Consider the following 25,796-nt stretch of genomic DNA (forward strand, 5'->3'; position numbering starts at 1 on the left):
GTTCCTTCATATCCGGGAGCCTCACTTCCCCAGAACTCTGCCGAGGCCACCTCTACTGATGTCCCTGACAGCCCCAGTGCAGACGGACCCGCCTCCGGTGCCAGGCTGGAGACCTGTGCTGTCTGTCATGTGGGAAGCTGCTGGAGCCTCTGCATCTTCCTCCTGCCCGTGGCAAGGGAGTCACCGGGGAAGCCCTTCTGTACCTGCGCAGGCAGGGCGTGCCTTCCCGGGACCAGGCGAAGGTGCCGTCGTGCACGCGGATGCAGGTCTCCCCAGCAGCTGTGGGGCAGAAGCGGGTCACCCAGACAAGCTCTGCCTGCTGAGTCTCATCATGCAACTGTGCCCCTCACCTCTCCGATTTTATTTTCTATCTCAAGGAACACCTTGCCAGGTTTATCTCCCTGACTTGGCGCACGAGGGCAAGGACCCTGTCGGTTAGAGGGCTCGCAGCTCTACACCCAGGGTGGCACGCAGGAGGTGCCCGTGGATGAGTGGGGAAAGTAGCCTCCGCGTCTGTCCCCATGGTACACGGCGGCCGGCCCAATCCGCAGGTGCCATCCTGTCACCAGCAGCCCCCCAGCTGGGGACCCTGGCATTTGGTCGCTGGGCTCCAGGAGCGTAGCGGGTCCCATCACCCCTTCCATAGCCCCACCCCCCGGCCAACTCTGCACTCACAGCATCTGGAAGGACTTAAGTCCACAGCCCTGAGGTCCAGTTCTTCCAGGCAGAGGAAGGCGGCCAGACGGTCAAAGGACACTCGGGCCTGGGGGAACCAAAGCTCTGGGTCACTGGTGCCCAAAGAGCCAAAAAGAGGACTCGGGCTTCAGGTGTCTGGTGCCTCAGGATGTAGAAAGGCTTCTGGTGTCCCAAGCCCGAGGCACCGGCAAGGCCTTAGCACACAGCTTTCCAGGTCATGGGAAACTGTGCATGGAGGTGGTGATGATGATGGTGACAGTGACCTCCTGGCTACTCTCCCCTAACTAGCATAATAGGGACAATCGGGCTGCCATCCTGCATGCAGGTGAGACCCAGGAGGAGGATGGTGGCTTTTCCAAGGAGGTCAGCAGGCCATTATCAGAAATGGATCCAGACTTGGTCCACCTAGGGCGGCCGTGTGGGTAGGGACGCCTCAGCCTGGCATCACCTTGCCATCACCTCCATCACGGCACAGTGGGCATGGACACGGCAAGGGAAGAGAATCGAAATAAAGACGCTTTGTACGAGAAGGGAGACAGAACACGAGGGACTCCTAACTCTGGGAGGTGAACTGGGGGTGGTGGAAGAGGAGGTGGGCGGGGGGTGGGGGTGACTGGGTGACGGGCGCTGAGGTGGGCACTTGACGGGATGAGCACTGGGTGTTGTTCCATATGTTGGTAAATTGAACACCAATAAAAAATAAATTTATAAAAAAATAAAGCCTATTATATCTTAATTCAAAAAAGAAAAAGAGAGAGAGAAGTGGGTGGGAATGCTGGCACATCCTGTATCCTCTGCCTCTCCGTTTCCCTGCCTCTTCCTCCCTCCCCCCATCCATCCTCCTCCTCTGCGGGCAGTGTGGGGGTGCATGGAGGCGGGGCCCTGCTGCTACACCCCTGCCGGTCAGCTCCCAGCTGGCTTCCCCGCACCCTGCCTCACCTGGACCACAGAGTTGATGGAGAAGGGCATGAAAACCTGAGCCTTGTTGAGGATGCTGAGGACCGTGAGGGTCACAAAGGCTTTCTCAGCGTCCATGGCGTTCTCCTCGGCCACCAGCGTATGGACAGCAAACACAACCAGTGCGACCTGGGGGACAGGCGGAGTGAGGGGGACAATGAGCTGGGGGCATGGCCCGGGAAGCTGAGCGAGCGAGACATGTCCGGAGGCCTGCGTGGCCAAACCCGCTCCATCCTCCCCTCGCCCGAAATTCTGCTAGCACCCCATGCCTCATTCCAAGTTCATGCAGCTGTGTAGGTGTCACCAAAAATATGAGTGTATTGGTGAAGGGACTTGTGTGTGCAGCCCCCGTTCGAGGACCAGAAATTCTTGGTTGCAGACATCTAGGGATACCGTGCATTTGATCTTGGTAGCATTTGGGAGGTTCTAGACATGGGGGGCACTTGTGTTTCTAGAACACTTTGGAGATGACCCGAGGTTGCAGCTATCGTCTGCACCCAAGGGCAGGGCGGTGGGCGTTGGTGGCATCTGTGGCTCTGGAGTCCCTAGGGGGTAGTTCAATTCTAGGTGTTGGAGATGTTTCGGTTCTAGGTGTCACTTGGTGTGATGACCTGATGGTCGCTTGGTGTGATGGTGACTCAGTGATCCTGTCTGGGGAGCTCTCATGGTTCTGAGTGGTGGTCCTGGTGGTTCTGAGTGTTGCTACTGTTGGTGACACCCCCCAGGATCAGGGTGGGGGGAGGTTCTAATCCTTCTGGGAATAGGTGTTGAGGCCCACCTGCCACCAGCCTTGAATATCTTATGAAGAGTTTGCATTGTTTATTTATTTGTGGGCACTGAGTCATTGCAGGTTTGTTGGTAGCAGCGTGACTGCAGTCAGAGCCATGCTTTAGGAAGGCCGATGCGGCAGCAATGGAGGACAGGACAGGCATTGTGCCCAGTGCAGGGCCACTGCAGCCATGTGACAGCCAGTGCCAGTGTGGACGTGGGGCTCTACCTCCGCAGCTTCCCGCACCTGTTGCCTCATCCCCAGGCTAGAAACTGCAACAGCTACAGGCCAAAGCCAGGCCTTATTGGCCACTGCCGCCTTCGGGGGAATGGTCTAAGTGCTTAGCTAACTCAGCACAAAGCAAGGATCCCTGTCAGAGGGAAGGATCCAGAAAGGTACACTTGGATGGATGGGGTGGTCTGCAAAGCAGGGCTCCAGGAGCTGGGGGGCAGGGGGCTCCACCTACCTCATCCCACGCTAGAGCTCCCTCCCTTAGTCTATGCTCTGCAGAGGGACCAGAGGGACCTCACCAGAAACGTGGACACTTGGAAGGACACCAGGGACACAGAGAAGAGGAGGCTGGAGGTCCTCATAGCGCCCAGCTCCTGGCCCCGGATATGCAGGACTCTTTCCAGAAAGGCTTCCTCCCAGCCGTGGGACTTGACCATCTTCATATTCCTGATGATGCAGCTGGTGAGCCGCACCCGGGAATCCTTCTGCCTCATGTGCTCTTCCTAGGACCAGAGGGGAGAAGAGGGCAGAGGGCAGGGAAACATCAGAAATTCTCCTTCCCCAAACCATCACACTCCACCTTCAGCTACTGCTGTTGATTCAACCTCCACGCCAGGCCCCAGGAGGTCTGCCTCTCAGCAGGGCTGGCCACACAGTCCTGGCCCAGATCACTGTCATCTTGCACCTGGGCCATTGTAGGTGCCTCCTCCCTCCTGTCCCCGGGCTTCTGCCCTCTTTGTGCGTGAGAGGTGATGTGCCATCACAGAGGGAAGCTCCCAAAGACCAGGGAAGCGGGAAAGAGAGCCGGGAGCCAGCGTGGGCATGGTGCCATCCGGAAGGCTTCCTGGAGGTGGGAGTGACACATGAGCTATGGTGAGGAGGTGCTGGGTGCACAGAGAGTGGGTGGATGAGGTGGACAGGGGAAGGTGAAGGGGACAGCATGACCCAGAGGATGGGCAGTGTGGTCAGAGAGGGTGTGGGGGAACCCGGGGTGGGGGGCTGGGCTGGACCACATTGGGACACGGAGGTCAGGCAGAGGAGTTGGGGCTCTCACCAAGGGGGGCGATGGCACAGGGATAGGAGGAGGGTACGAAAGGGTATGTGAGACCGATCTTCCTTCCTCCCGGGGTTCTGAGCTGAGAGGGATGTGTGGAAAGGTCCGGGTCGGGGCGAGGGCAGAGGCGGGGACCCAGGGAGCGTGAGACAGGGGCACCATTCTGGATGCATCTGCTGACGGATGTCATGTGAGAAAAAGAGACCATCAAAGCTGACCCACGGTTGGCTTGGAGCTTGAGTGCTTGGAGCGAGGGGAGCAGCCGTCCACAGAGATGCAGGGGGCAGGGGTGACAGGAAAGGCTCCCACCACCCGGTCCCCCCTCGGCTCCTCACCCCCCTGCACCTGCCCCAGTGCCAGTCCCGTGGCCTGCAGGCTCCCCTTCCCACTTCCCGCCCAGTGTGTCCCGTCCCCCAAATATCACACCTGATGCTGTTTCCTCTTCTTGGTGATGAAGAAATTCAGAGGGAGGAGGCTCATGAAGACGGCGATGGCAGTGAGAGCAGACGGTCCTAGAAGCTGGAGACAGAGAGGGTGGATGTCCCCAGATGCTTCCAGGAGCCCAGCTGGACGACCCCAAGGGATTTGGTCAGACTAGCGTCCTAAGGTAACGGACTCCAAGGGAGCTGATGAGAGCGGCCGATGGGCGCCTGGTGAGGATGGAGTCCTTCCTGGTCATGGACGGGAACAAGCACCCCACACAGTGGTGGTGGGGTTGTGTTCAAGTACGTCACGAGGGTGCACGCCTGGCCAGAATGCTGAAGTCGGATCTCTGGGGTCAGGGTCTGAGTTCAAATCCTGACCCTGGCACTTACTGGCACTTACCTTCCCTAAGCTGTAGTGTCCCCATCTGTGAAAGGGACGTCGAGCATCACCCATCACATATAGTAAGTGCCCGTGACATACAATTATTATCTTAGTCTTCATTTCACCCTTGACAAGGTTGCCTGATTTAGGGTGGGGGGGAAGCATTCGTAGTTAAATTTGAATTTCAGACAAAACAGCAAATGTCTTCTTAGTATAAGTATATCCCATGCAATATTTGGGATATACTTATACTAAGAAATCAATCAATTTCTCTGAAATATGTATTTAACGGGACGTCCTGTATTTTATCTGGCAGCCCTACCCCACACCTGCTTTGTGACTTTGGGACAGGAATGTTCCCTCTTGGCTTTGGTTTCTCTGTGTGGAAAATGTGGAGGTGGGGGTAAGGTAAATGATTTCAAAGGGGTTGTTTGAAATTTCTTCTGAGGTCCTCTGCACCCAGTTTCTAGACAAACCCCACCTCCACTCCTACGGCCACCGTGGCCCTCAGTTTCCCTTCTCAGCCTTTAAGAATACTATTTTGTAATCTGGACCACAGAGCCAGCCAGTTTGTTTCATTTATGCAGCCATCATGCCTCCCAGTGGCCACATGGAGAAGTGCCCAGAAGGCAAACAGCCCAACAGCCGGGGTTGGGAGAATCATTAAAAAAAAAAAAAAAAAAAAAAATATAGTGAAGAGAGGGCACCTGGGTGGCTCAGTGGCTGAGAGTCTGCTTTTGGCTCAGGTGGTGACCCCGGGGTCCTGGGATCGAGTCCCACACTGGGCTCCCCATAGGGAGCCTGCTTATCACTCTGCCTGTGCCTCTGCCTCTCTCTCTGTGTTTCTCATGAATAAATAAATAAAATCTTTAAAAAAAGAAAAAGGTGAAGAGAAGGTGAAGCTTTAACTGGTAAAAATAATATCACTTGGAAAAAATTGCTACAAAATCTAATTGTGGCAAACTCAATGTCCATTCCTCCCAACCCCCGTCAACAAGATTTCAGGCTGACTTTCTGATGTTAGGGACCTTCTGGCAAAAGGCCAGGAAAGTGATGGCTGTGTCTTCTGCAGATTTTCTTGGGTCAGAGGCCTGCCCACTCATTTGCTCTGCATTTTTCCGAGTGTCCTTCCTCGCCCTCTCTCTTTCTAATAGTAACATCTAACATTTATTCATTTACTCTTAAAGATTTATTTATTTATTTGAGAGAGAGAAAGAGAGCACGCACACATGAGAGAAGGGGAGGGCCAGAGGAAGAGGATCTTCATGCAGGCTCCCTGCTCAGCGCAGAGCCCGTTGCAGGGTTTGATCTCACGACCCATGAGGTGATGATGACCTGAGCCAAAACCAAGAGTAGGACACTCAACCGACTGAGCCACCCAGACGGCCCTAACATTTAACATTTATGTACTGCACGTCAGGCACTGTTTGAAGTGCTAGGCCCTGGATACGAGCTAGCAAGTCAGAAAGGGTCCTGGCCCCCTTGCCCCACGGGGTCAGGGCAGTAGGAGGAGATGTACAGTAACCATGACATACCCTGACCAAATACCCCTGGATGGTACTGGGGAGTATTCCACACTCATAATCAATATGACTGTGATCATTGATACCCCTGTCCAGACGTCCCTGAACGACAGCATACCTGCCAGAGATAGACAAAGCAGATAATCATCCAGATGACTGGCAGCCACAGCCCGTTAAGGTAGATGATACACTCAGTCAGCCGCTGCACATCCACGGAAACCAGGTTGACCACGTCACCCACTGCGCTGGCCTTTCTGGAAGCGCTGGACAGGACCAGGACCTGGGCAGGGTGGGAAGATGAAGACCTAAGTCAGAGGGCAGGACAGGACGAGTGTGGTGGAGGGAGGTGGGGAGGCCCTCAGAGGCGGGGAGGCCCAGGGCATGGATGGAGAAGAGCACAGCCACCTGGCGGGCCTGGATCTAAGCTGGTCTGCCCTTGGTCTGTTCACTCATCTGTAAAGTGGGCCAGTAAATCCCCAGAGCCGCCCTCCTAGGGCCGTTGTGAGAATTCAGAGAGACAACAAAAATGGAAATGCTCTGAAATCCCTAAAGCACCGGAGTGATAAGTTAATAGCATAACACGTCGAACCCTTGGTTTATGACGGTCATGGTGGTCCTTTGCTGAGCGCTAACTATGTCCCAGGCCCTGCGCTAAGTGAACAGCGTCATCACTTTCTGTGACGGAGCACATCCCACAACCAGATGGAGCAGGTACTGCCGCATTTCATTCAATCTGGAGTAAAACACTCTATTCTTGTATTGCTAAGGAAACATAAAATCAATGCAATTAAGTTAAAACACAGGAGACACCTCTTGATATCAGAAGGGCTAAAAAAGGGGCGCCTGGATGGCTCAGTGGTTGAGCATCTGCCTTTGGCTCAGGGTGTGACCCCGGGATCCTGGGATCAAGTCCTGCATTGGGGTCCCCACAGGGAGCCTGCTTCTTCCTCTTCCTGTGTCTCTGCCTCTTTCTATGTGTCTCTCATGAATAAATAGATAAAATCTTGAAACAAAAAGGAAAAAAAAGCCTTAAAAAGGTGAGACAGGAATCAATGAAATGCAAAATTCCTAACCTCGTTTTACAGCCAAGGCTAGGCCAGGCTTGGAATCTGAGATAGGAAGAAGACCAGACACAAGAGCCAGACAGGGTGTTAGACCAACCTTCGAAGGCATTCAACATGCCTCTCACACACCAGCTTGGCTCTCTGGCAGTCCCAGCTGTGCTCCGACCCCGGGGTCACAGTGGACCCCTTCCAGCCTGTTGAATCCTATTCTATTTGCAATCCTCTCTGCTGAGTGCATGAGGAAAGAAGTAAGGGGGTGAAGATGTGAGCCCAGAATGATGCAGTAGAAAATCTCCAAAAAAAAAAAGAACACTTCAAATCTTTATCAAATACGTACTCTGGGCAGGCATATCGCTGTAAACAACAGAGGGGGATAGCTTGCTCAACCAGGAGCAGTTTGAGCTGGGAAGAAAATGAAATAAAGACTTACATAGCTCCTTCTTTTTCTTTTTTTTTAAGATTATTTATTTGAGAGAGAGAGAGAAGCAGACTCCTCACTGAGCATGGAGCCTGATGTGGGGCTTAGTCCCAGGACCCTGAGATCACGACCTGAGCTGAAATCAGGAGTCAAATGCTTAACTGATTGAGCCCCCCAGGTGCCCCAAAGCTCATTCTTTAATGATAGTTATGAAGAATGTTAGGGAGACATGTTTTAAAATATTATTCAGTAATATTAGTAATAATACTCAATAATAATAATTACCATAATTATTATTATTAATAGGAGTTGTCCCTCATGGTCCAGTCCCTGGCCCTGGGCTGATTAGGGCAAGTGTGTGGTGGCCCAGAGTGTTGAGAGCCCCAACAAGGGGGCGATCGGAGTGCGAGCTCTGGATTGGTTGGTAGGCATGTGGAAAGCAGGCTCCCTGGTGAGTCACTTACTACCTCTAGGAATTGGCGAGCCCTGGCGGGGATTGGCAAGGCCCCAGATGTCCAAGCACCGGATACGGAAAATAAGAAGACACCGTTAATGTGAAGACAGCCCAGCAGGAAGAGCCGGGGCCTGACCTAGAGATGAGCAAAGCTTCCCTAAGGGTGGGGATGGGAAGAGCGATGGCCTCAAGCTGCCTTGCTGTCAGCCTCAACTCAGCAGGTGGACTCACTAGGCCAGTCGGGCAGCCCTGAGCTCCGGCTCGTGTGCTTGGTGGGGAGACATGGGTGGGAAACACAGCAGGCAGGCAGTACGGGGAGCCGCCCGTGTGGCCATCCAGGAGCTTCTTCTGTTCCCCTTGCACTGCCTCTCCCCCAGGAAACAGCGCAGGTGTGAGAAGGGACTCATGGGGACCGGGTCACCCTGGCTCAAATGCTCCAGACCCCACAAGAGCTAGTATCTCTTAGGCAGATAGTCTGGCGGGCTTCACTTTCAGGGCTCCCGAGGGGGTGAGTCACTGCCCCAAGAGAAGCCCAAAGCTATGGCTTCCCACCAGGTGTTCATACTCCATTGACAGAATTTTCAGCCTTAATGAATTTACCAAAGGGTCAGGAGTCATTTTTACCATAAGCAAGTGTTGCCTGGTAACATAGCTGACAGCCCACCTCTTTCTGGTTTCCACACAGCCCCAAGATTAACCCTTTCTCCTCATGGGGGATGAGTGGAAGGTAGGTACGTGAAAAGAAATGGAAAGGGTGTCCAGGTAGTAGGAACAGCAAGTGCAAAGGCCCTGAGGTGGGAGTTGCCTGGTATGTTTGAGGCCGGAGTAGGCTGAGCAAGAAGGAACTTATATGACGTGATAGAGTTGGGGGGATCCCAGGGTCAGATCACTCAGGGTTTTATGGAAATAACCCAGAAGGTGAGAGGGTAGTGAGAGACTGTGAATGAGTAAAGTAATGAATGAGTGCCTTTTCAGGCACAGATGATAAAAGATGTGACCCTTCCCAGCTAGAACATTCATACATGAATTGGGATGAGAAAGACATACCCCTCCCCGCCAGGGCTCACCTTTCTGTACACCAGGCCCGTGATGGCCGTTCGCAGCCTCATCTGCAGCACCTTGAGCTTGTACATGTAGTGCTGCTCCAACAGCGATTGCAGGGAGGCGGAGAGGAACAGGAGCACCGCGAGGACATACCCCTTCCAGGCCGGGATTGTGGGATTGCCGATAAACTCCAGAAAAAGGCTTTTGAGAGAGGGAGGGTACAGGTGCTGAGAGAAGGCATGCGTGGCTGTTGCTTTTGCCTAAGCCTGGCAAGGTGGGGAGGATCACACCGTGGGGGCGATATTTTTGCCAATACGGGTTCAGCGATTTCTCCCACCATCCGCACACCTTTTCAATGTGACTGAGGCTCCTTCAACCAAGAGGTGAGTGTTTTATCTCCACCTGTCGTGGGCTATGTCGTGGACTTACCTATGTTAAGTCCTTTTTTTAAATTATTTTTTTAAGATTTTATTTATCTATTCATAAAAGACACACACACACAGAGAGGCAGAGACACAGGCAGAGGGAGAAGCAGGCTCCATGCAGGGAGCCTGACGTGGGACTCGATCCCGATCCCGGGTCTCCAGGATCACAGCCTGGGCCTAAGGCGGTGCTAAGCCGTTGGACCACTGGGGCTGCCCCCTGTTAAGTCCTAATCTCTGGTGCTTTGGAATGCACCTGTATTTGGAGCTCAGGCCTTTCAAGAGGGGATTTAGTCAAAATAAGGCTGTTAAGGTGGGTGTCGTTCTAAGACATTTGCACACATGCTCAGGGGAAAAACCCTGTAAGGACACAGCAAACCAAGAATGAGGCCTTGGATAAAATCAATCTTGATCTTGAACTTTGAGCCTCCAGAACTGAGCGAAAATAAATGCCTGCTGTCAAAGCCGCCCAGCCTGTAATGTTTTGTCAGGGCGGCCGCAGCAAACAAATGCACCATTCCCTGAATCTGGGCTGGCCGTCCAACCAGCTGTGGCCCAGAAAACACAGTGGTGGCGAGACTGCGCCAGCTCCAGGCCCGAGGCCTCACGATCATGCAGCTCTTGATCCGTGTCTCCGAGCCCTGCCAAGGGGCCATGGGAACGAGCCGGAGCAGGCTTTGTGGAGCAGAGACAAGCTGTCCCCGCTGAGAGCAGCCAGTCCCCCGGGCCAGCCTCATGGCGCGACCGCGGGCACACGAGTGAACCCAACTGAGGAAAGAAGAACTGCCTAGCTGAGCCTGGCCCAAATTGCTGCCCCACATTATCATGAACCAAAGAAGTGGTTGTAAGCTCCCTGGCCTTGGGGCTGTTTTGTTATGCAGCAAAAGCGAACTGATACACTCAGGTTAGAGTTCATTCATTTTCTCTCCCTGAGGTTTATCACTCTCCCATGTATTTTTCCTCCCATTCCTCAGTATCCTTTCAACCACCCTCCAGTGCCCTCAGCTCTGGAGGACTAGGCGGGGCAGGAGGAGAGCTGATGCCCAGCCCCCAACCCCCAGCTCTGGGAGAACACCATGAAGGGAGGGACCACCAGCCTCCACAAAGCCCCCAAGGCCTGGACCTACCTGAAGAGCTTGGGGACAGCAAACCTGAAGACAGTACAGATGACAAGGTTAAAGGTCGCCAGGAGGAAGGTGGAGCGGGACACCTGCCAGATGGCTCTCAGCAGTGGACCTCTCTGGCTCCCTTCTTGCTGCAGCAAGGCTTCCATCTCTGGGGCTTCTACGTCACGGCTTCCTTTCCTTTTAGCGTCTCTCGCCTTGGTGTGCCTTAAGGGAGAGAAGAAATTGGCTCTGGGTCATTGCAATAGATGCCCCCCCCCCCCACAAACTCATATATAGAACCCTAACCCCAGTGTTATGGTATTTGGAGGTGGGGCTCTGGGGAGGCGATGAGATCATGAGTGGAGAGCCCTCATGAACAGGATGAATCCCTCAATAAAACAGGCCCCAGGCAGTACCTTCCCCCTTCTGAGTGAGGACACAGTGTGGACACAGCCGTCCATGAACCAGGAAGCAGGCCCCCACGAGACACCGCAACTGTGGTGTTTTGATCTTGGACTCTCCAGCCTCCAGAACTGTGAGAAACCAGTCTCTGTTGTTTCTAAGCCTTTCAGCTTATGGCATTTTTGTTAGAGCCATCTGAATGGACTATGACAGTCCTTGTAAATATTCTCAGAGGTGGCAGCTGGATTTCCAGCAGGACCAGGCGTCACAGGGCCATTTTTATGGCAATTGGGATGAGTGGGTGTGAGTCCAGCCTCACTCCCTCACCTGTTTTTCTTTGCTCCCCCAGGGGCCCCCATTATGAGACAATTGGGCAGGGGAGGGACCAGGCAGGAGGGCAGCCCTAAGACGTTAGGGGTGTTGATGGGAATGCATGTGCACTGAGCACCTCCTATGTGCCAGGCACTCCTCAGTCCTCTAAAGCTAAGTCCTCTAAAGCTGGCAAGTTAGGTGTTATGCCCATTTCGCAGATAAGGAAATAAAGGATTAGAATGAACTTGTCCAAAGCCCATGGCTGGGAAGTAGAAGAACTGGGATTTGATTCCAACTCTGCGTCTTCAGGGCCCAGGAGCTATGTGAGCCATTAATGCAGCTCCCCCCTTTCCCTTCCACAACTGGCTAGCCCGTAGGTGGTTTAGAGCTGGTCCAGAGCCAGTTTAGAATCACAGCTGACATCCGTGGCCCTGGCACTCCTGGGCTGGATGAAACCACAGAGGGAAGCTGGGGGGTGGGAGGAGGGAGAGCCGGCTGGTGTGTGGCCTTGGGCAGATGACTGCCGTCTTTGTCCTCTGCATCCTTGTTCATGAAAGGGCTCTCTGAGCTCCTTCCTGCTCTGACAACTTCCGGGGGTTAGCAATGCCTGTTTACAGAGCTGAGACCCAGGGCTGGGCACTGGGATCAGCCCTTTACATGCACTGGCTTATTGATTTTTCTTGACCTCCCTGCCTGGTGGGTTTCACAGGATCCCTATTCTACCCAGGAGGACATGGAGGTTCCAAGAGGTGGTGACAGCTGCTCGAGGTCACACAGTGAGGACCAAGCAGGGACTTGAGCCCAGATCTCAATTCGTGATGCATATGGCACCTCTTTGTCAGCCCCACTCACAAACATTTTTAGAAAGAAGGGGAAAAAAAGAAACTGATCTTGGTGAGCACTGGCAGCCAGACCTGCACTAACAAGTCAAGGTCTTGCCCTTTGACCGCGGCCCAGCTTCTTGTTTGGTTTGGCATCTCTCAGGTGGGTCTGTCACTGAGTTGGGCAGGGCTGCTGCTCACAAACATTTTGGTATTTGGGTCTCGAATGCCAGAAAGATGTCACCTTCTTATCACCTGGCCATCCTTCCCCATCAGCCCACCATTTACTTCACCTTCAAAGCCATGCTCCAACTCTCACTTTTATATATTTGTCTTGTTAGAACTCCAGGTGGGCAGACTTCACTTGTATTTCCCCCACATTTGGCTCTAGAATGCAATAGGCACTCAATAAATACTTGCCAGATGGGAAAAATACAAATATGTGACATGTGTAAAGGGCCTAATAGGTGTGCCTGGTACATAAAGTTGGAAAGATGTGTCAAAGGAAGGAAAGCAACCTGGTTTGCTCCTGCCTTGGAGCCAGGAGCCTGAGATTCAAATGTCTATGCTGTCCCCATCTCTCCCAGAGCCTCAGTGTTTCCATCTGTAAGATGGGGTATGCCAGGAGATGACTCTGAAGGCCTCTTTCCAGCTGGATGTTTTGCTCAGTTCTGCTCCACCCTAGAATTCTGAATCGCTGCGTTCCACCTGCAGGCTCCGTAGCCAGGCTCCTCCTTCACAGCGGGTCTCACGTTCCATCATGGGAGGTCTCCAGAATGGTGTCTGGCCTTTGGTCTCTGGGCCAAAGGACCATTTAGTGTGGGACTTGCAAATGACCACAAGGAGAGGCAAGGGGTGGGAGTGAGCAGCCAGGTCTAAGTTGGGTAAACAAAAGGAAGTGGTGGAGACTGTGGCAAACCAAAGAACACACACCCTGTCCACTGGGGCAGCTGCTACCCAGATCCATTCCCTTGTTGCCATCCAGGGATGTGACCTGGCACTGCCAGTGTACTTTATTTTTTATTTAAGATTTACTTATTTATTTGAGAGAGAGAGAGAGAGAGAGAGAGAGAGAATGCATGAGAGTGCAAGGGGGGTGCCAAGGGAGAGAGAGAATCTCAAACAGACTCCTCGCTGAGTGTAGAGCTCCAATCAGGGCTCAATCTCATGACCCTGAGATCATGACCTGAGCTGAAATCAAGAATCAGACACTTAACAGACTAAACCACCCAGGCGCCACCTGCCAGTCTCCTTTAAAAGAGACGAGAATTCCAGATTTCTGCATGAAGTCTCCAATGTTTTAAATGTTGGCAACATTAAAAAAAAAAAAGAAAAGAAACAAAAGTCCCAAATAACCACAAGAGTAAACACCAGGTGGACCAAACATTGATTTCATCTAGTCAGCAAGTGGCTGGTTCCTGACCTCTCAGGATGACGTCCTCTCCCTTCCCCCGAGAATTGCAAAATACTTTAGAAATAAAACCAAAGTTCTCTGTGTGTGTAATTAGCTCAGAAAATAACTGAGCTGGATCTTTGTAAGGCCATGCCTTCCTCCTTTCCTTCTGTCAATTGCTGTGGATTCTTTAACTGTTTCGGAGACTGGTTCCAGCTTAGCTCCCAAGTTCCCATGTCCCTAGGGGGCAGGTCACAGCTGGGAGAGACTGGGCCAGACCTGGAGGGGGCTTTTTTTTTTTTTTTTTTGGAGGGGGCTTTTAAAAGATTTTTTATTTATTTATTCATGAGAAACAGAGGCACAGGCACAGGCAGAGGAAGAAGCAGGCTCCCTGCGGGACTCGATCCCAGGACACCAGGATCACCCCCTCAGCCCAAGGCGGATGCTCAACCACTGAGCTCCCCCCGCCACCCGGTGCCCCTTGAGGGCCCTTTTGAATGAATTCCGGCACTTACAAATCACTGAAGAGTGGAGGAGCAGTACAGCAAGATATGGCTGGAGTGAGTTGCTGTTTTATGAGTTTGCTCATATCATTTACTCCTTTTGCAAAAATCACACTCCACGGTGCCTCTGAAAGGACCACCAAGAATGGGGCCTGCCCCCTGGCCATGGGACTAGTCCCTGATTGGCACATGACTCGAGCCCGCCAATCAGAGGCCTTCCTTAGCAGTTTCTGTATGGATGGAGAGACACTCTTTGTGCTGGAGTTGCTGCACTGGCAGGATACGAAATAGGCCCATGCACAGACCTCAGCTGAGCTGAGGGATGGTGTGAGAGAGTTTGGACGTTACGCAATGTCCCTGGATCCAGCCACACCTGAGGCTAGACCTACCTTCTCAGCTATGTGAGCCAATAGACGGTCTCTCTGTTCGTTTTTCTAATTTGGAGGGTTCAGCTCTCTACAACCACCACCCAAAATCCTAGCGCATGCAGGGGAACCCTGTAACTCTTCCCACAGAGCTAAGTCACTTTCATCTGTCCCCTGAAACACCACGGTCACGTGATTTGTCCGAAGTCATCAACCACTCAATGGCAAGACTGCATTCAACCCACGTTTCATGAATCCTGTGCTAACATCTCTTTTCTGTAGACCAGAGGTTCCCCAGCCTTGGTTCCTCAGAATCGGAGGGGACCACAGAAGTTTCCAGAGATGCCACAGAGGGCAGGAGTGAGGCAGAGTGGACAGGACTCAAAAGAGCTTGAAATTCTCTGGATAACAGATACTGCTTGTGCTTTCACCATTTGTGAGGTATTCACTAACTTCTTTTCCCAAATCATTTTTTCCCTCCCCCACGAGCTTACGAGCCAGGGCCTAATGGCATGCCCATTGAACAGATAAGAAAATCAAGAACCAGGAAACCAATCCCTCAAGTTAAGTAGTAAATAGCTGCGTGCACGTCGTGGACCACCACCCAACCCTCGACTCCCCCACCCTGCCCGCCTGCCCTGGCCCCTGTCTGTTTCCTGACTGGCATTACCATTGGAGCTTTGTCTGGGGGCTCCCAGGAGCACCCACTGTGTCCTTAAGGAGCCTGCAAAGCGCTCTGGGAGGAAAGTCAGTTAATGCTTAGTGGGATCAGCTGGCAGGTGGGGACTATGGCAGTGAAGCCCAGAGTAGGGTCTGGGGTTGTATTTGGGGCCAAATGATGAGCTTTGCTGACCAAGCACAGGGTCGAGCTCTTATTTTCCAACCACTCACCGCTGAGCCGCGCTGCGGGTCCTTGTCCATTCCCTTTGGAGTTGGGAAACAAGCTCTTCAGAGGAGTTTTCACGCCCGAGTGACCAGAGATCTTCTGGCCCCAGCAGCCTCCTGTAGCCTCTCCAGACCAGCCTGTAAAAGAAGGTCACCGGGGCACGCTCCTGCTGCCATTCCCCCTGCAGAGTCCTCGTCTGGTCGCTGTGTGACCCCAAGTAAGTCACTTTACCTCTCTGCACCTCTACTGGCCCCTCAGAAAAATGAAAGCAATTAACCTGATCACACCTGACATTTGTAGGGGCACTTCTCGGTTTACAAACATCATCTAATTACATCTCACACAATAACTATTGACCCACTTTATAGATGAGATAAAAACAGAGACTCAGAGAGATTAAGGGACTTAACCAAGGGATGACCTGGGTGGCAAGGGAAATAGACCTCCCTAGGAGTCAGAAGTCCCTAGCTGGAAACCTGAACTCTACCCTCAGCTTTATTTTATTTTATTTTATTTTATTTTATTTTATTTTATTTTATTTTATTTTATTTTATTTTATTTTATTTTAATTTTATTTTCTTATTTTATTTTATCTTATTCTATGTAGAGCTTTTATTTATTCATGAGAGACACACAGAGAGAGGCAGAGACATAGGCAGAGGGAGAAGCAGGCTCCCTGCAGGGAGCCCAATGTAGGACTTGACCCCAGGACCCTGGGATCAGGACCTGAGCCCAAAGCAGACGCTCAGCCACTGAGCCACCCAGGTGCCCCATCTATTCTCAGCTTAAGTGTCCCCACTCCCCTCCTCATTCACCTCTCCAGCTGCCTGGCCTCAGGACCTTTGCAGATTCACATCACTTGGCTTAGAACCCTTTCCCTGCCACTCTTCACCTGGCCCCTCTCTCATCCTTCACCTCTGGCCTTAGAGGTGATTTCCTTACATGCCCATTTGATGCCCCTCCCGTCAGGTAGATTTCCCTATTATAAACTCCTTTCCCGAGCTGTTCTTTATAATGCTTGCTGCAATTATGATTTACTTTTTTTGGTGTGATTATTTATTATCTTTCTCCTCCACTGGATGGCAAACTCCTTGGGGACAAAGAGTATTTACCTTTATTCTCCTCCCCTGTAACCTCGCCTCCTGACGCAGGGCAAGAGATTTGTCAAATGAAGACACTTACCAGCCTTGTGACCTTGGGCAATTCACTTCCCACCAGCAGCCCTCAATTTTCTCACTTTATTTTTTTTTAATTTTTAAAAATTTTCTCGCTTTAAAACAAGACAGTGTCCCAACACTTAAGACTAGTATAGGAGATGAAGGTAGTTGGCACATCGTCGGAGGAGGTCATGGAGAGGATGTGACCTACGGTGGTCCCATAAGCTGGGCGTGGGCAATCGGAGTCTCCTCACCCCTCCCCTGTCCTTGGAATATATGTCCTGTCCACTCTGCCTGCACTAAAAGCCATTGCGAGGACGCAGCCTTGAGAGAGCAATGTGTTGTTGAGACCGTCTGGACGGCAGGTGTGACTGAACCCCGCTGAGCCCTCCACTAAGATTCCGGCGGGCAGGTGCAGAGAGCAACCGGTCTTGTGGCTCCCAGGACAAGCCCCGTGAGTTCCCTTGCTTATTTTTAAAGCTGCTTTGTGCCAATAGGAATGGTCTACCTCCTTCTTCAGTGTCTCCTTGCCCTCCAGGTATGGGGGCCAGTTTGTGAACCAACACACATACACATGAAGTTATTACTATGGGGGCAGCTGGGTGGCTCAGTGGTTGAGCATCTGCCTTTGGTTCAGGTCATGATCCTGGGGTCCTGGGATCGTGTCCCACTTCAGGCTCCCTGCAGGGAGCCTGCTTCTCCCTCGGTCTGTGTCTCCGCCTCTCTCATGAATGAATAAATAAAATATTTTTTTAAAAAGAGATTAGTTACTATAGACTTCTATAGCAGTAGTGTTGTTTTCTACTCAGATCTCCATAATCTTACTGATAATAAGGAGAAGGTCCTTTTTGGTGGTCCTAAGTTCCCATCTGAAACTTTCCAAGTTCCTTTATTTTAGACAGATGGGGGGCAGAGGAAGAAAGAGAGAGAATCTTAAATAGGCTTCACGACCAGCACAGAGCCCAATGTGGGGCTCGATCCCATGACCCTGGGATCATGACCTGAGCTGAAATCAAGAATCGGATGCTTACTCGACTGTACCACCCAGGCACGGCTCTAAATTCGTTAAAAAACAACCAACCAACCAACAACAACAACAAACACAGACACACAGACACACAGGGAAAACTCAGTCAATCTAGTTCTGATCTAGAGGTTATTGACATGGCTTGGTTTTCACTGAAATTTTTGGACCCCAATAAGGCAAACAGCTTGAGGAATGGTTCATAAATGCCACGTTTGGAAAACAGAGGGTTAGGTCCCCTCTAGAGCTGGTTAGCAAACCTGTATGCACTTCCCACCCATTCCTCCCCCTAGAGCATCCTGTTTGTGTATTTACCAACCACTTTGTGCAATACTCATAATGGACCAGACACTATGTGCCTCACAAGCCTTATTTCACTTAATCCTCATCACCCTATATAAGGTAGATGCTCTTCTTATCCTCATTTTACAGGTGTGGGGACTGAGACACAGAGAAGTAGCTTGCCCGGGGTCACACAGCCAGGAAGTGGTGGAGCTAGGATTTACATCCAGGTGCTACCAAGATCCGACTACAGTGTGGCCAGGAGGGGGACCCTGCAGGTGGGCACACCCTCAGCACCTGGCACACTAGCCCTGGAGAAACATCTGTCTTCTCCGCCAGCCTGGGAGCCTCTGGAGAGTAAAGATGTGAGGTCTTTCCCATACTTTGCCCAGAGTAGGTACTTACTCGATATTGTGGCATGCATGAAGCCGAGTAATGGATATGACTTTGTTGAGCACCTGCTGTGTACAAGCATTTAGCAATTTACTTTTAATGAAGGTAGAGTTGTTCCCCTTTTACAGAGGGGCAAATGGAAATTCTGAATGTTTGCCATATGGGCCAGCAAAGAGGGAGAGCCAGGCCTCACTTGGTGAGTGAATGAGATGGAATGTGGATATTGGACACTGAAATCTGGCAGAGAAGCACTGAGACTGAGAGGGAGAAACCTGGCTGACCTTGGTTGGCTTGGGGAAACGTCTCGGGGAGAGAGCTGTGGTGATGAATAAGGGTGGCAAAGGCAGGTGGCGGGGGCACCACCTCGGCCTGTTTCCTGCTACTTTACTTACCCAGAAACCCACCAGAACATGGCCCTGGAGAGGAAGGAAGCTTCAGCCTTTGGACACGGATTCTGTAAAGACAAGACACAAGGTGGAGGGAGGACGTGGTCTCACGTTCCATGGCTGGTGTAAGGCAAGGGAACCGAGGCCAGGAAGATAATGCCATCACATTATCATTTTTTATTTTTTTCTTCCATTCCCATAGATTTCAAAAGCCTACTATGGTTTTCACTTGATTACTTATGTCAATTTTTTATTTTTCCTTCCATTCTCAGATTTAAAAAGCCCTACCATAGTTTTCACTTGATTACTCATGTAGCTGAGCATTTTTTTTTTTTTTTTAGACGATCTCTCCCTCAGATCCTTTCCTGATTTCGCAGGCTTGTTCAACACCGCCTGTTGTAAACTCTCTTGGCCACAGATTTCTCCTGCAGGGCACTCGCCCCCCCCCCCCCATTGTAATTTTGCACATATTTGTGTGATTATGTGGATAATGCCTGGTTCCTCGACCTGGCTGTTAGCTGCATGAGGAGAGGGACTACATTTGCTTGTGCACCATCGATCCTCAGGACTTAGTTGTGGCACAGATCAGGGACTGGCAGACTGCCTGTCTCTGCAAATAAAATTTTATGGGAACACAGCCACGCTCCTTTGACACACTGTCTGTGCTGCAACAGCAGAGTTGAATAGTTGTCACAGAAACCATATGGCCCACAAAGCCTAAGATATTTTCTATCTTGCTTTGATCAGAAAAAGTTGGCCAACCCATGGCACAGGGCAGAGATAGACAATACCCATTTTGCTGAATGAAAGAATGCATGAAACATGCTTAGAGGCTTGGGCTCTAGTTTAGCTCCCTTCTGTCCCATGGGGAGAGCGAGACCAGACGTGGAAGTGAGGGAGACGCGACAACTTACAGACTGCTGGGGGTCTTTAGGGAAGAAGGGAGGTTGATCAACGAGGCAGGACAGCACGAACTGTGCCGCCACCAGAGACAAACACAAGTAGGTCGCCAGGTGAGAGAAGGGGTCACTCCGGAAGTCCTGTGGGAGAGAAAGCAGAGGTCCCATTGAGTCCGGCACGCCGAAGTCCGAGCTGAGGCCCCTGGAGAGCACAGGCTGGGCAGGGCACCTGTAAAGGGGAAAAAAGGTCAAGGATGAGTGGGGTTTCAGAGACTAAGAGCAGGGCCCAGGCAGGGATCCAGAGCCACAGGGTTTGAAAGCCAGTACCCCTGGTGTCCCAGTTTATGAATACTCAATTTGCACACATTCTGACTATACACATGGTGGGCCAGGTGTCTCCCCTTAGCCAGGTGATAATTGGCCACAGCCCCTGGAATGTGAGACAAGGGAATACTTTTCCTTTCTCCTTGTGCCACAGAGGAAAGCCTTTCTGCACTCCAGCCCTCCACCCCCATCTCAATCTCCCTTTCTTCTTCCTCATGGCCAGTGTTCTCTGGTTTAAGAAGGGAACTGATTTGGGGATCCCTGGGTGGCTCAGTCGCTTAAGCACCTGGGTATTGATTTCGGCACAGGTCTTGATCTCAGGGTCATGATCACAGGGTCCTGAGATGGAGCCCTGCATTGGGCTCCACACTCAGTGGGGAGTCAGCTTGAGATTCCCTCTCTTCCTCTCCCTCCACCCCTCCCACTGCTCATACACCCCTCCCTAAAATAAGCAAATCTTTAAAGAAAACAGAAGGGAACTGGTTTTATTGAGCATTTACTCTGCCCTGTGCCTATGCAGTAGTCTTTTTTGTTTTTGTTTTTGTTTTTTTGGTTTTTTTTTGAGTAGGCTCCACACCCAGCATGGAGCCCAATGCTGGAATGCTGGGCTTGAACTCAGAATCCTGAGATCAAGACCTGAGCTGATATCAAGGGTCAGACAGTCAACCAACTGAGCCACCCAGGCGCCCCTAAGCAGGAGTAAAGCTTTATAAGCACTGTCTCATCACCTTGACTCCAGCTGGAGTTTACTTGCTCTGTTTTACTCATGTGGAAAAAGGCTCAGAGAAGCCATAGTACCTTGCTCAAGTGCACACAGATGATCTGATCCAAACCACAAGCTTTTGCTGCCCTCTGGTCAGAGCACCTTAGTTTCTTTTCTCATGCTCAGGTATGTGGTTTATGCAGAACTGACTCCATTCCAAGCGGTGGGCAGGTGACTGAGGTCTGACCAATGAGTATGTTCCAGTCCCCTGGCCACTGTGATTGCATTAGGAATGGAGGCCAGACCCACACTGGGCCAATGAGAGCTAGAACCATCGAGAGATCTTCTACCAGGTTTGCTTCACAGGCAGATCATTAAGTGTGGATCAATTGGTGGCTCTTCTGGCTACCCCACCGGGGAACAAAGCTAACATAGCAGAGCCAAGGGACAGAAATGGAGATCTGGTGTCATCTGGACACCGGGATCAGCTAAGCCCAGGAGATCTCCCATTTATGAGCTAATAAATCCCTTTGGACCTTTCCCCCCTTAAGCTAGTGTGAGTTGAGTTCTTGTGGCTTAAAACAAGAGCCCTAGTTTCAAATTGCAATTCCTTGCCTGGATTTCTACACTCTTCTGTTCGTGTTTTTTTGCAGATTGTAGACAATTGGGTATTCCAACCACATTATGGCCCACCTTCCCTATATTGCCATTTTTACAACTTTCTATCAGGAGGTTTGTTCTTAATTTGGGGGTGATGGACTTGGGCTCTGTGCTCCTTGGCTATGTAACCTTGGGGAAGCTATTCAAAATTCTTGGCCTTGGTTTCCTTGTCTTTAAATCAGGACTGTTAGAATCTGCCACAGAGCATTCTTGTGAGACTCCAATGAAGACATGATGTAAAGAGCCTGCCACAGGGCCTGGCATGTGTGGATTGGGCTCCAGAGCATGTGTGGTCACAGTATTATTATTTCTATACTGTGTCTGTCAACTGTGGGAACCTCCCTTTTCATAAATCAGTGGATGGCCTATAGAATTTTCCCATTTGTTAGAAACTCAGTTACAAAGATTACTTTGTAAAAATCTTTACAAAGTAAAGAGGAATGGAGTTCCTCTGCCTTTTTCTTTCAGGAGCAGGATGGAGCAACCATTTAGCTGGAAAAATGATGACCTACAGCCTGCTGCAAGGGGTCCCTAGATCAGATGTCTTGGGTGGGCATGACATCTCTGCAAGCAATTTTCAACTGGGGCAAATTTGTCCCCAGGGAACGTTTGGCTATGTCCGTAGACATTCTGGGTTACCATAATGGGGGTGTGCTGTTGGCATCTAGTGGGTGGAGGCCAGGGGTGCTGCTCAACATCTCACAATGCAAGAATGGTTCCCTCTACCCATCTGTTCTTGTCCACTGTGTCCTGAGGTTGAGAAACCCTGGTCTAGGCTACTTTTCCCTTTGCAGATAAAATGATCCATTGTGTCCCTTAATATGGAAGTGCTACTTCCCAGGACAGAAATGAGTGGGTATGCAAAATGAGTATGTATCTGCGGATGAGACCATGGGTGAGGGTAAGTGAGCATGAGGGGAAATGTGCATGCACATACAGAAAGAGTGTGCACAAGTGTGTTTAGGAGGTCGTGGGGGCGTAATCCCAGGCTCTTTACCGTTTTCCCTTTTCCTTGGAATTACATTCCATCCATTTCCCACACTAGGAGCCTTTTCAAGAACACAAATTTGAGAGAGTAACATGTCATGGAGACCATCTGGACGTAGATGTGACTGAACCCCATTAATCTATAAGCGTCGAAGATTATGGAAGGCAGGTGCAGAGATCTACTTGTCTTGCAGCACCTGGGACAAGCCTCGTAAATCCTCTTGTTTACTAGCCTTGCCCTGTACTGTCCGAGTGCTCTGCCTCTTCCTTCATCTCTCCTTGCCCTCTGTGTACGGGGCCACTTTCAAATTTCACTGGGGAAGCCCCTGAGGTTGGGAACCCACAGTGTGCCTGTGCCCGGGGCAAGCGGGGGGCACAGGGGCTCATGGGAGGATGTGTGAATGGATGTGCAGTGTGGGAACCTGTGTCACATGTACCTGAGTGGTGTGGGAGCTTGAAGACACAGACACACTGGCTGGTGGCAAGTGTGGGCGGCCACGTGCACGTGTGTGTGTCTCAGTCTGTGGTTGTGTAATGCGTTCAGAGGGGCATACAGGTGTGTGTCTGGTGTGCAAGTGAAGTGTGTGACATGTGCATGTAAGACATGGGAGTCTGTGTCCATGAAGGATGTATGGGATGATGGGTACACCTGTGCGAGGGAGTCCCCTTGTGTGTGTCTCTGTGTAGACACTAAGTCATGCGTGAAAAGAGGAGGAGGAAGGATGGGACCCAAGGCTTGAAACGGGCATCTCGGTTCCCCCCCCCCCCAGGCCTCCACTTACCCCTTGCAAGGTCAGCTGGGCAGTGCTGGTAATCGGCAAGAGAAAGCAGAGCATCCAGTATCCAAACAGCACCCCCGACGCCCGGACACCCTTCTTCCTCTCCGTGTGGATCAGGAACATGGCAAAGCTCTGGACAGCGGAGGCGGGATGGGCCCCTCAAGGTGGGGAGAGGTGGGGAGGTAGAAGGGGCACCCCGCTCTGCCCCGCACCCTCCACCAGGGCAGGAAAAGCTGCAGCCAGGAGCAAGCCCAGCAAGTCTGGGTCGTCGTTACCATCGTGGTGAGCCACACGGTAGGATGGATGAGGATTTCCGGGGCCTGGGGCATGCCCCGCTGGATTCTCCAAAGAGCCACAGACACGCTGGAGGTGCACAGGATTATGAGGGCGAGCCCAAGCACCTGGGAAACAGGTTTAGATAAGGCTCATGGGCAAAGAGAAAGGCAGTGGCAAACCAGACAGTGACCCTGTGCCCAACTGGACAGTGGCTCTGGACGAGGCACCACTAAGGTACCAATGTGACTTTAACAGTGCTGGTGTAAAAGATGCCTAAGAAAAAGCAGTAAGGGCTGTTGCAGATGGATCTTGACCTGTAAGTGTCCTATAAATAATGCACGGAGTGATGAAACTCTCTGTTGGGACTAGTACGTCTCTAGACCTTTCTCTAAGATGTGGTGGTCTCTCTTTTGAACAAGAGAAAGTGATGTGGTGAATGCAGGTGGGGGAGAAGACAGGACCTGGGAGCATTAAAGAAACTATTGCAAGCATCTCAGCTAGTCTAAATTAGGGTTTAAACTACTACCGACAGGTTAAGTTTGACACACTGCCTGTTTTTCTATCACCTGTGAGCTAAAAATGGTTTTGACATTTTTCTCTCTTTTTTTAAAAAAAAATATTTATTTATTTGTGTGTGTGTGAGATAGAAACAGGGAGAACCTAGGGAGATGGAGAAGCCGACTCCCCACTGAGGAGGAAGCCCGATATGGGAGTCAATCCTGGGATCATGACCTGAGCTAAAGGCAGATGCTTAACCAACTGAACCACCCAGGCGTCCCTCTTTATTTTATTTTATTTTTTTTTAAGTAGCCTCCATGCCCAGCATGGGGCTTGAACTCACAACCTTGAGATCAAGACCTGAGCTGAAATCAAGAGTCAGATGTTTCACCAACTGGGCTACCCAGGCACCCCTGGTTTTGACATTTTTCAGGTATTAAACAAAAATCAAGAAAAGTATAACATATCAGGACATGTGAAATTTACATGAAATTCAAATATCAGTGACTATTCATAAAATGTTACTGAAACCCAGTGATGATTATTTACTGTTGTCCGTGGCCGCTTTCCTGCTACAGAGGCATAGTAGTTGGGATGGAGACTATATGACCCTCAAAGCCTCAAATATTTACTATCTGGCCCTTTAAGGAAGAGCGTGCAACCACTTGATAGGTGGTCAGCAATAGGACAAAAATTAACAAGGTATTATGAGGATAAATGAACCTTGAAGGATGTTCTTGCAGAAGTTTGGAGAAGGGGCCAGATGAGCAGGAAGGCTCACACTCGGAATGCCTGTGTTTTTGTAACACACGAAAGCAAATATATAACCATGTTAAGAATAGAAGGGAAGGAAGAAGAAATGTGTGGGAAATATCAGAAAGGGAGACAGAACGTAAAGACTCCTAACTCTGGGAAACGAACTAGGGGTGGTAGAAAGGGGGGAGGGCGGGGGGTGGGAGTGAATGGGTGACAGGCACTGGGTGTTATTCTGTATGTTGGCAAATTGAACACCAATAAAAAATAAATTTATTATTTAAAAAAAAAAAAGAATTGGTTTTTAGAAATGTCAGTGGAGAGGTACCTGGGTGGCTCAGTCATTAAGTGGTTAAGCATCTGCCTTCAGCTCAGGTCATGATCCCAGAGTCTTGCAAGAGCTCCCTACTCAGTGGGGAGTCTGCTCCTTCCCCTCTCTCTACCCCTCCCCCCCGTTCATGCACTCTCTCTCACACACTCTTTCAAGTAAATAAATATTCTTTTTAAAAAAGAAATGCCAGTGGAGAAGCATACAAGTCAATGCATAACTGTTAACTTAAAAAGTTCATCTCGGTGTGATACTAAAATCACCTCATGGATCCCAGGAGTATCCATTGCACACTTTGGGGAGTTCCAGGTTATGGTGTTCATAAACTGGCTGGGAACATGCGTGTGCCTGGATGTGTGTGTCTGCAGATGCAAGGATTTTATTATTACGGAATCCATTTGGGGCAGACCTTATTCCACAGAGCTTTCCTCTGTAGCCTTGCAGGATCACTCTGTTTGACTAACAGATCCCCTTCTTGTTTCCCACACTGTGTGTCCACTTCAGGGTCGGGTCTCAGCCGGGTTCCAGCCTACTCCTCCCACCTCTCAACCATCGTCTGTTTACAGGCTCCCAGAGGCAGCAGTTACCATTTTGGCCTTGAAGAGGGGGGACATCCGGAGGTAGCCCTTGCCACGGCGGTGGATGTAGAGGAGGTAGATGGGGCCAAGGACCCAGAGGTACATCGGGGGCATCCAGACTCCTGCTGTTTTCAGGAAGCACACATTCAGCAGATGTGCAGCAGTGGGCTCGGGCTCTGTCCAGTTCCAGACCTGAGGGGACACCAGGGCCACCCTTGTGATGGTACCGTGCAGGGGTCCCAAGCTCACCCCATCAGGGAGCAAGGCAACCCTTTGGACTCCTAACATTGCCATGAGAATGGGCCCAGCACTCCTTGGAGTACCTTATAATTCTTGACTCCTTTATCACTAACATCGACTCTATGAAGTCGAGGCAAGCATCATGCTGATTTTTCGTATAAGGAAGCTGAGGCCCAGAGATTAAATAACTTGAGTGACTGTCATCCAGCTGGAAAGGGGTGGTGTCCTGCTTATTTTTCTTTACTGTTCCCCACTTCACTGCTGGCCAACTCTGTGAACTTCAGCCTCCCTGTGCCTCAGTT

The 25,796-nt window shown here is 50.9% G+C and overlaps 1 protein-coding gene across 4 annotated transcripts in view; it reads right to left on the minus strand.

The window, feature by feature from the left end:
- Positions 1-25,796, minus strand: part of ABCC6 (ATP binding cassette subfamily C member 6) — a 48,877-nt gene that overhangs the window by 22,428 nt on the left and 653 nt on the right. For 2 of the 4 annotated variants that reach the window (XM_072835908.1, XM_072835905.1), the window contains exons 2-15: positions 25,264-25,446; positions 23,097-23,222; positions 22,825-22,953; positions 19,384-19,509; positions 18,476-18,537; positions 15,233-15,364; positions 10,567-10,770; positions 9,041-9,218; positions 6,156-6,317; positions 4,134-4,226; positions 2,953-3,156; positions 1,636-1,782; positions 676-763; positions 204-279 (exon numbers count right to left, since the gene is read on the minus strand). In XM_072835908.1, coding sequence (XP_072692009.1) covers positions 204-279; positions 676-763; positions 1,636-1,782; positions 2,953-3,156; positions 4,134-4,226; positions 6,156-6,317; positions 9,041-9,218; positions 10,567-10,770; positions 15,233-15,364; positions 18,476-18,537; positions 19,384-19,509; positions 22,825-22,953; positions 23,097-23,222; positions 25,264-25,446 — 1,910 coding nt within the window. The remainder of the gene's footprint in view (positions 1-203; positions 280-675; positions 764-1,635; positions 1,783-2,952; positions 3,157-4,133; positions 4,227-6,155; positions 6,318-9,040; positions 9,219-10,566; positions 10,771-15,232; positions 15,365-18,475; positions 18,538-19,383; positions 19,510-22,824; positions 22,954-23,096; positions 23,223-25,263; positions 25,447-25,796) is intronic. The other 2 variants (XM_072835907.1, XM_072835906.1) reach the window with 2 other exon arrangements.

The sequence above is a fragment of the Canis lupus genome, chromosome 8, assembly GCF_048164855.1.
Source record: "Canis lupus baileyi chromosome 8, mCanLup2.hap1, whole genome shotgun sequence".
Lineage (NCBI taxonomy): Eukaryota > Metazoa > Chordata > Mammalia > Carnivora > Canidae > Canis > Canis lupus.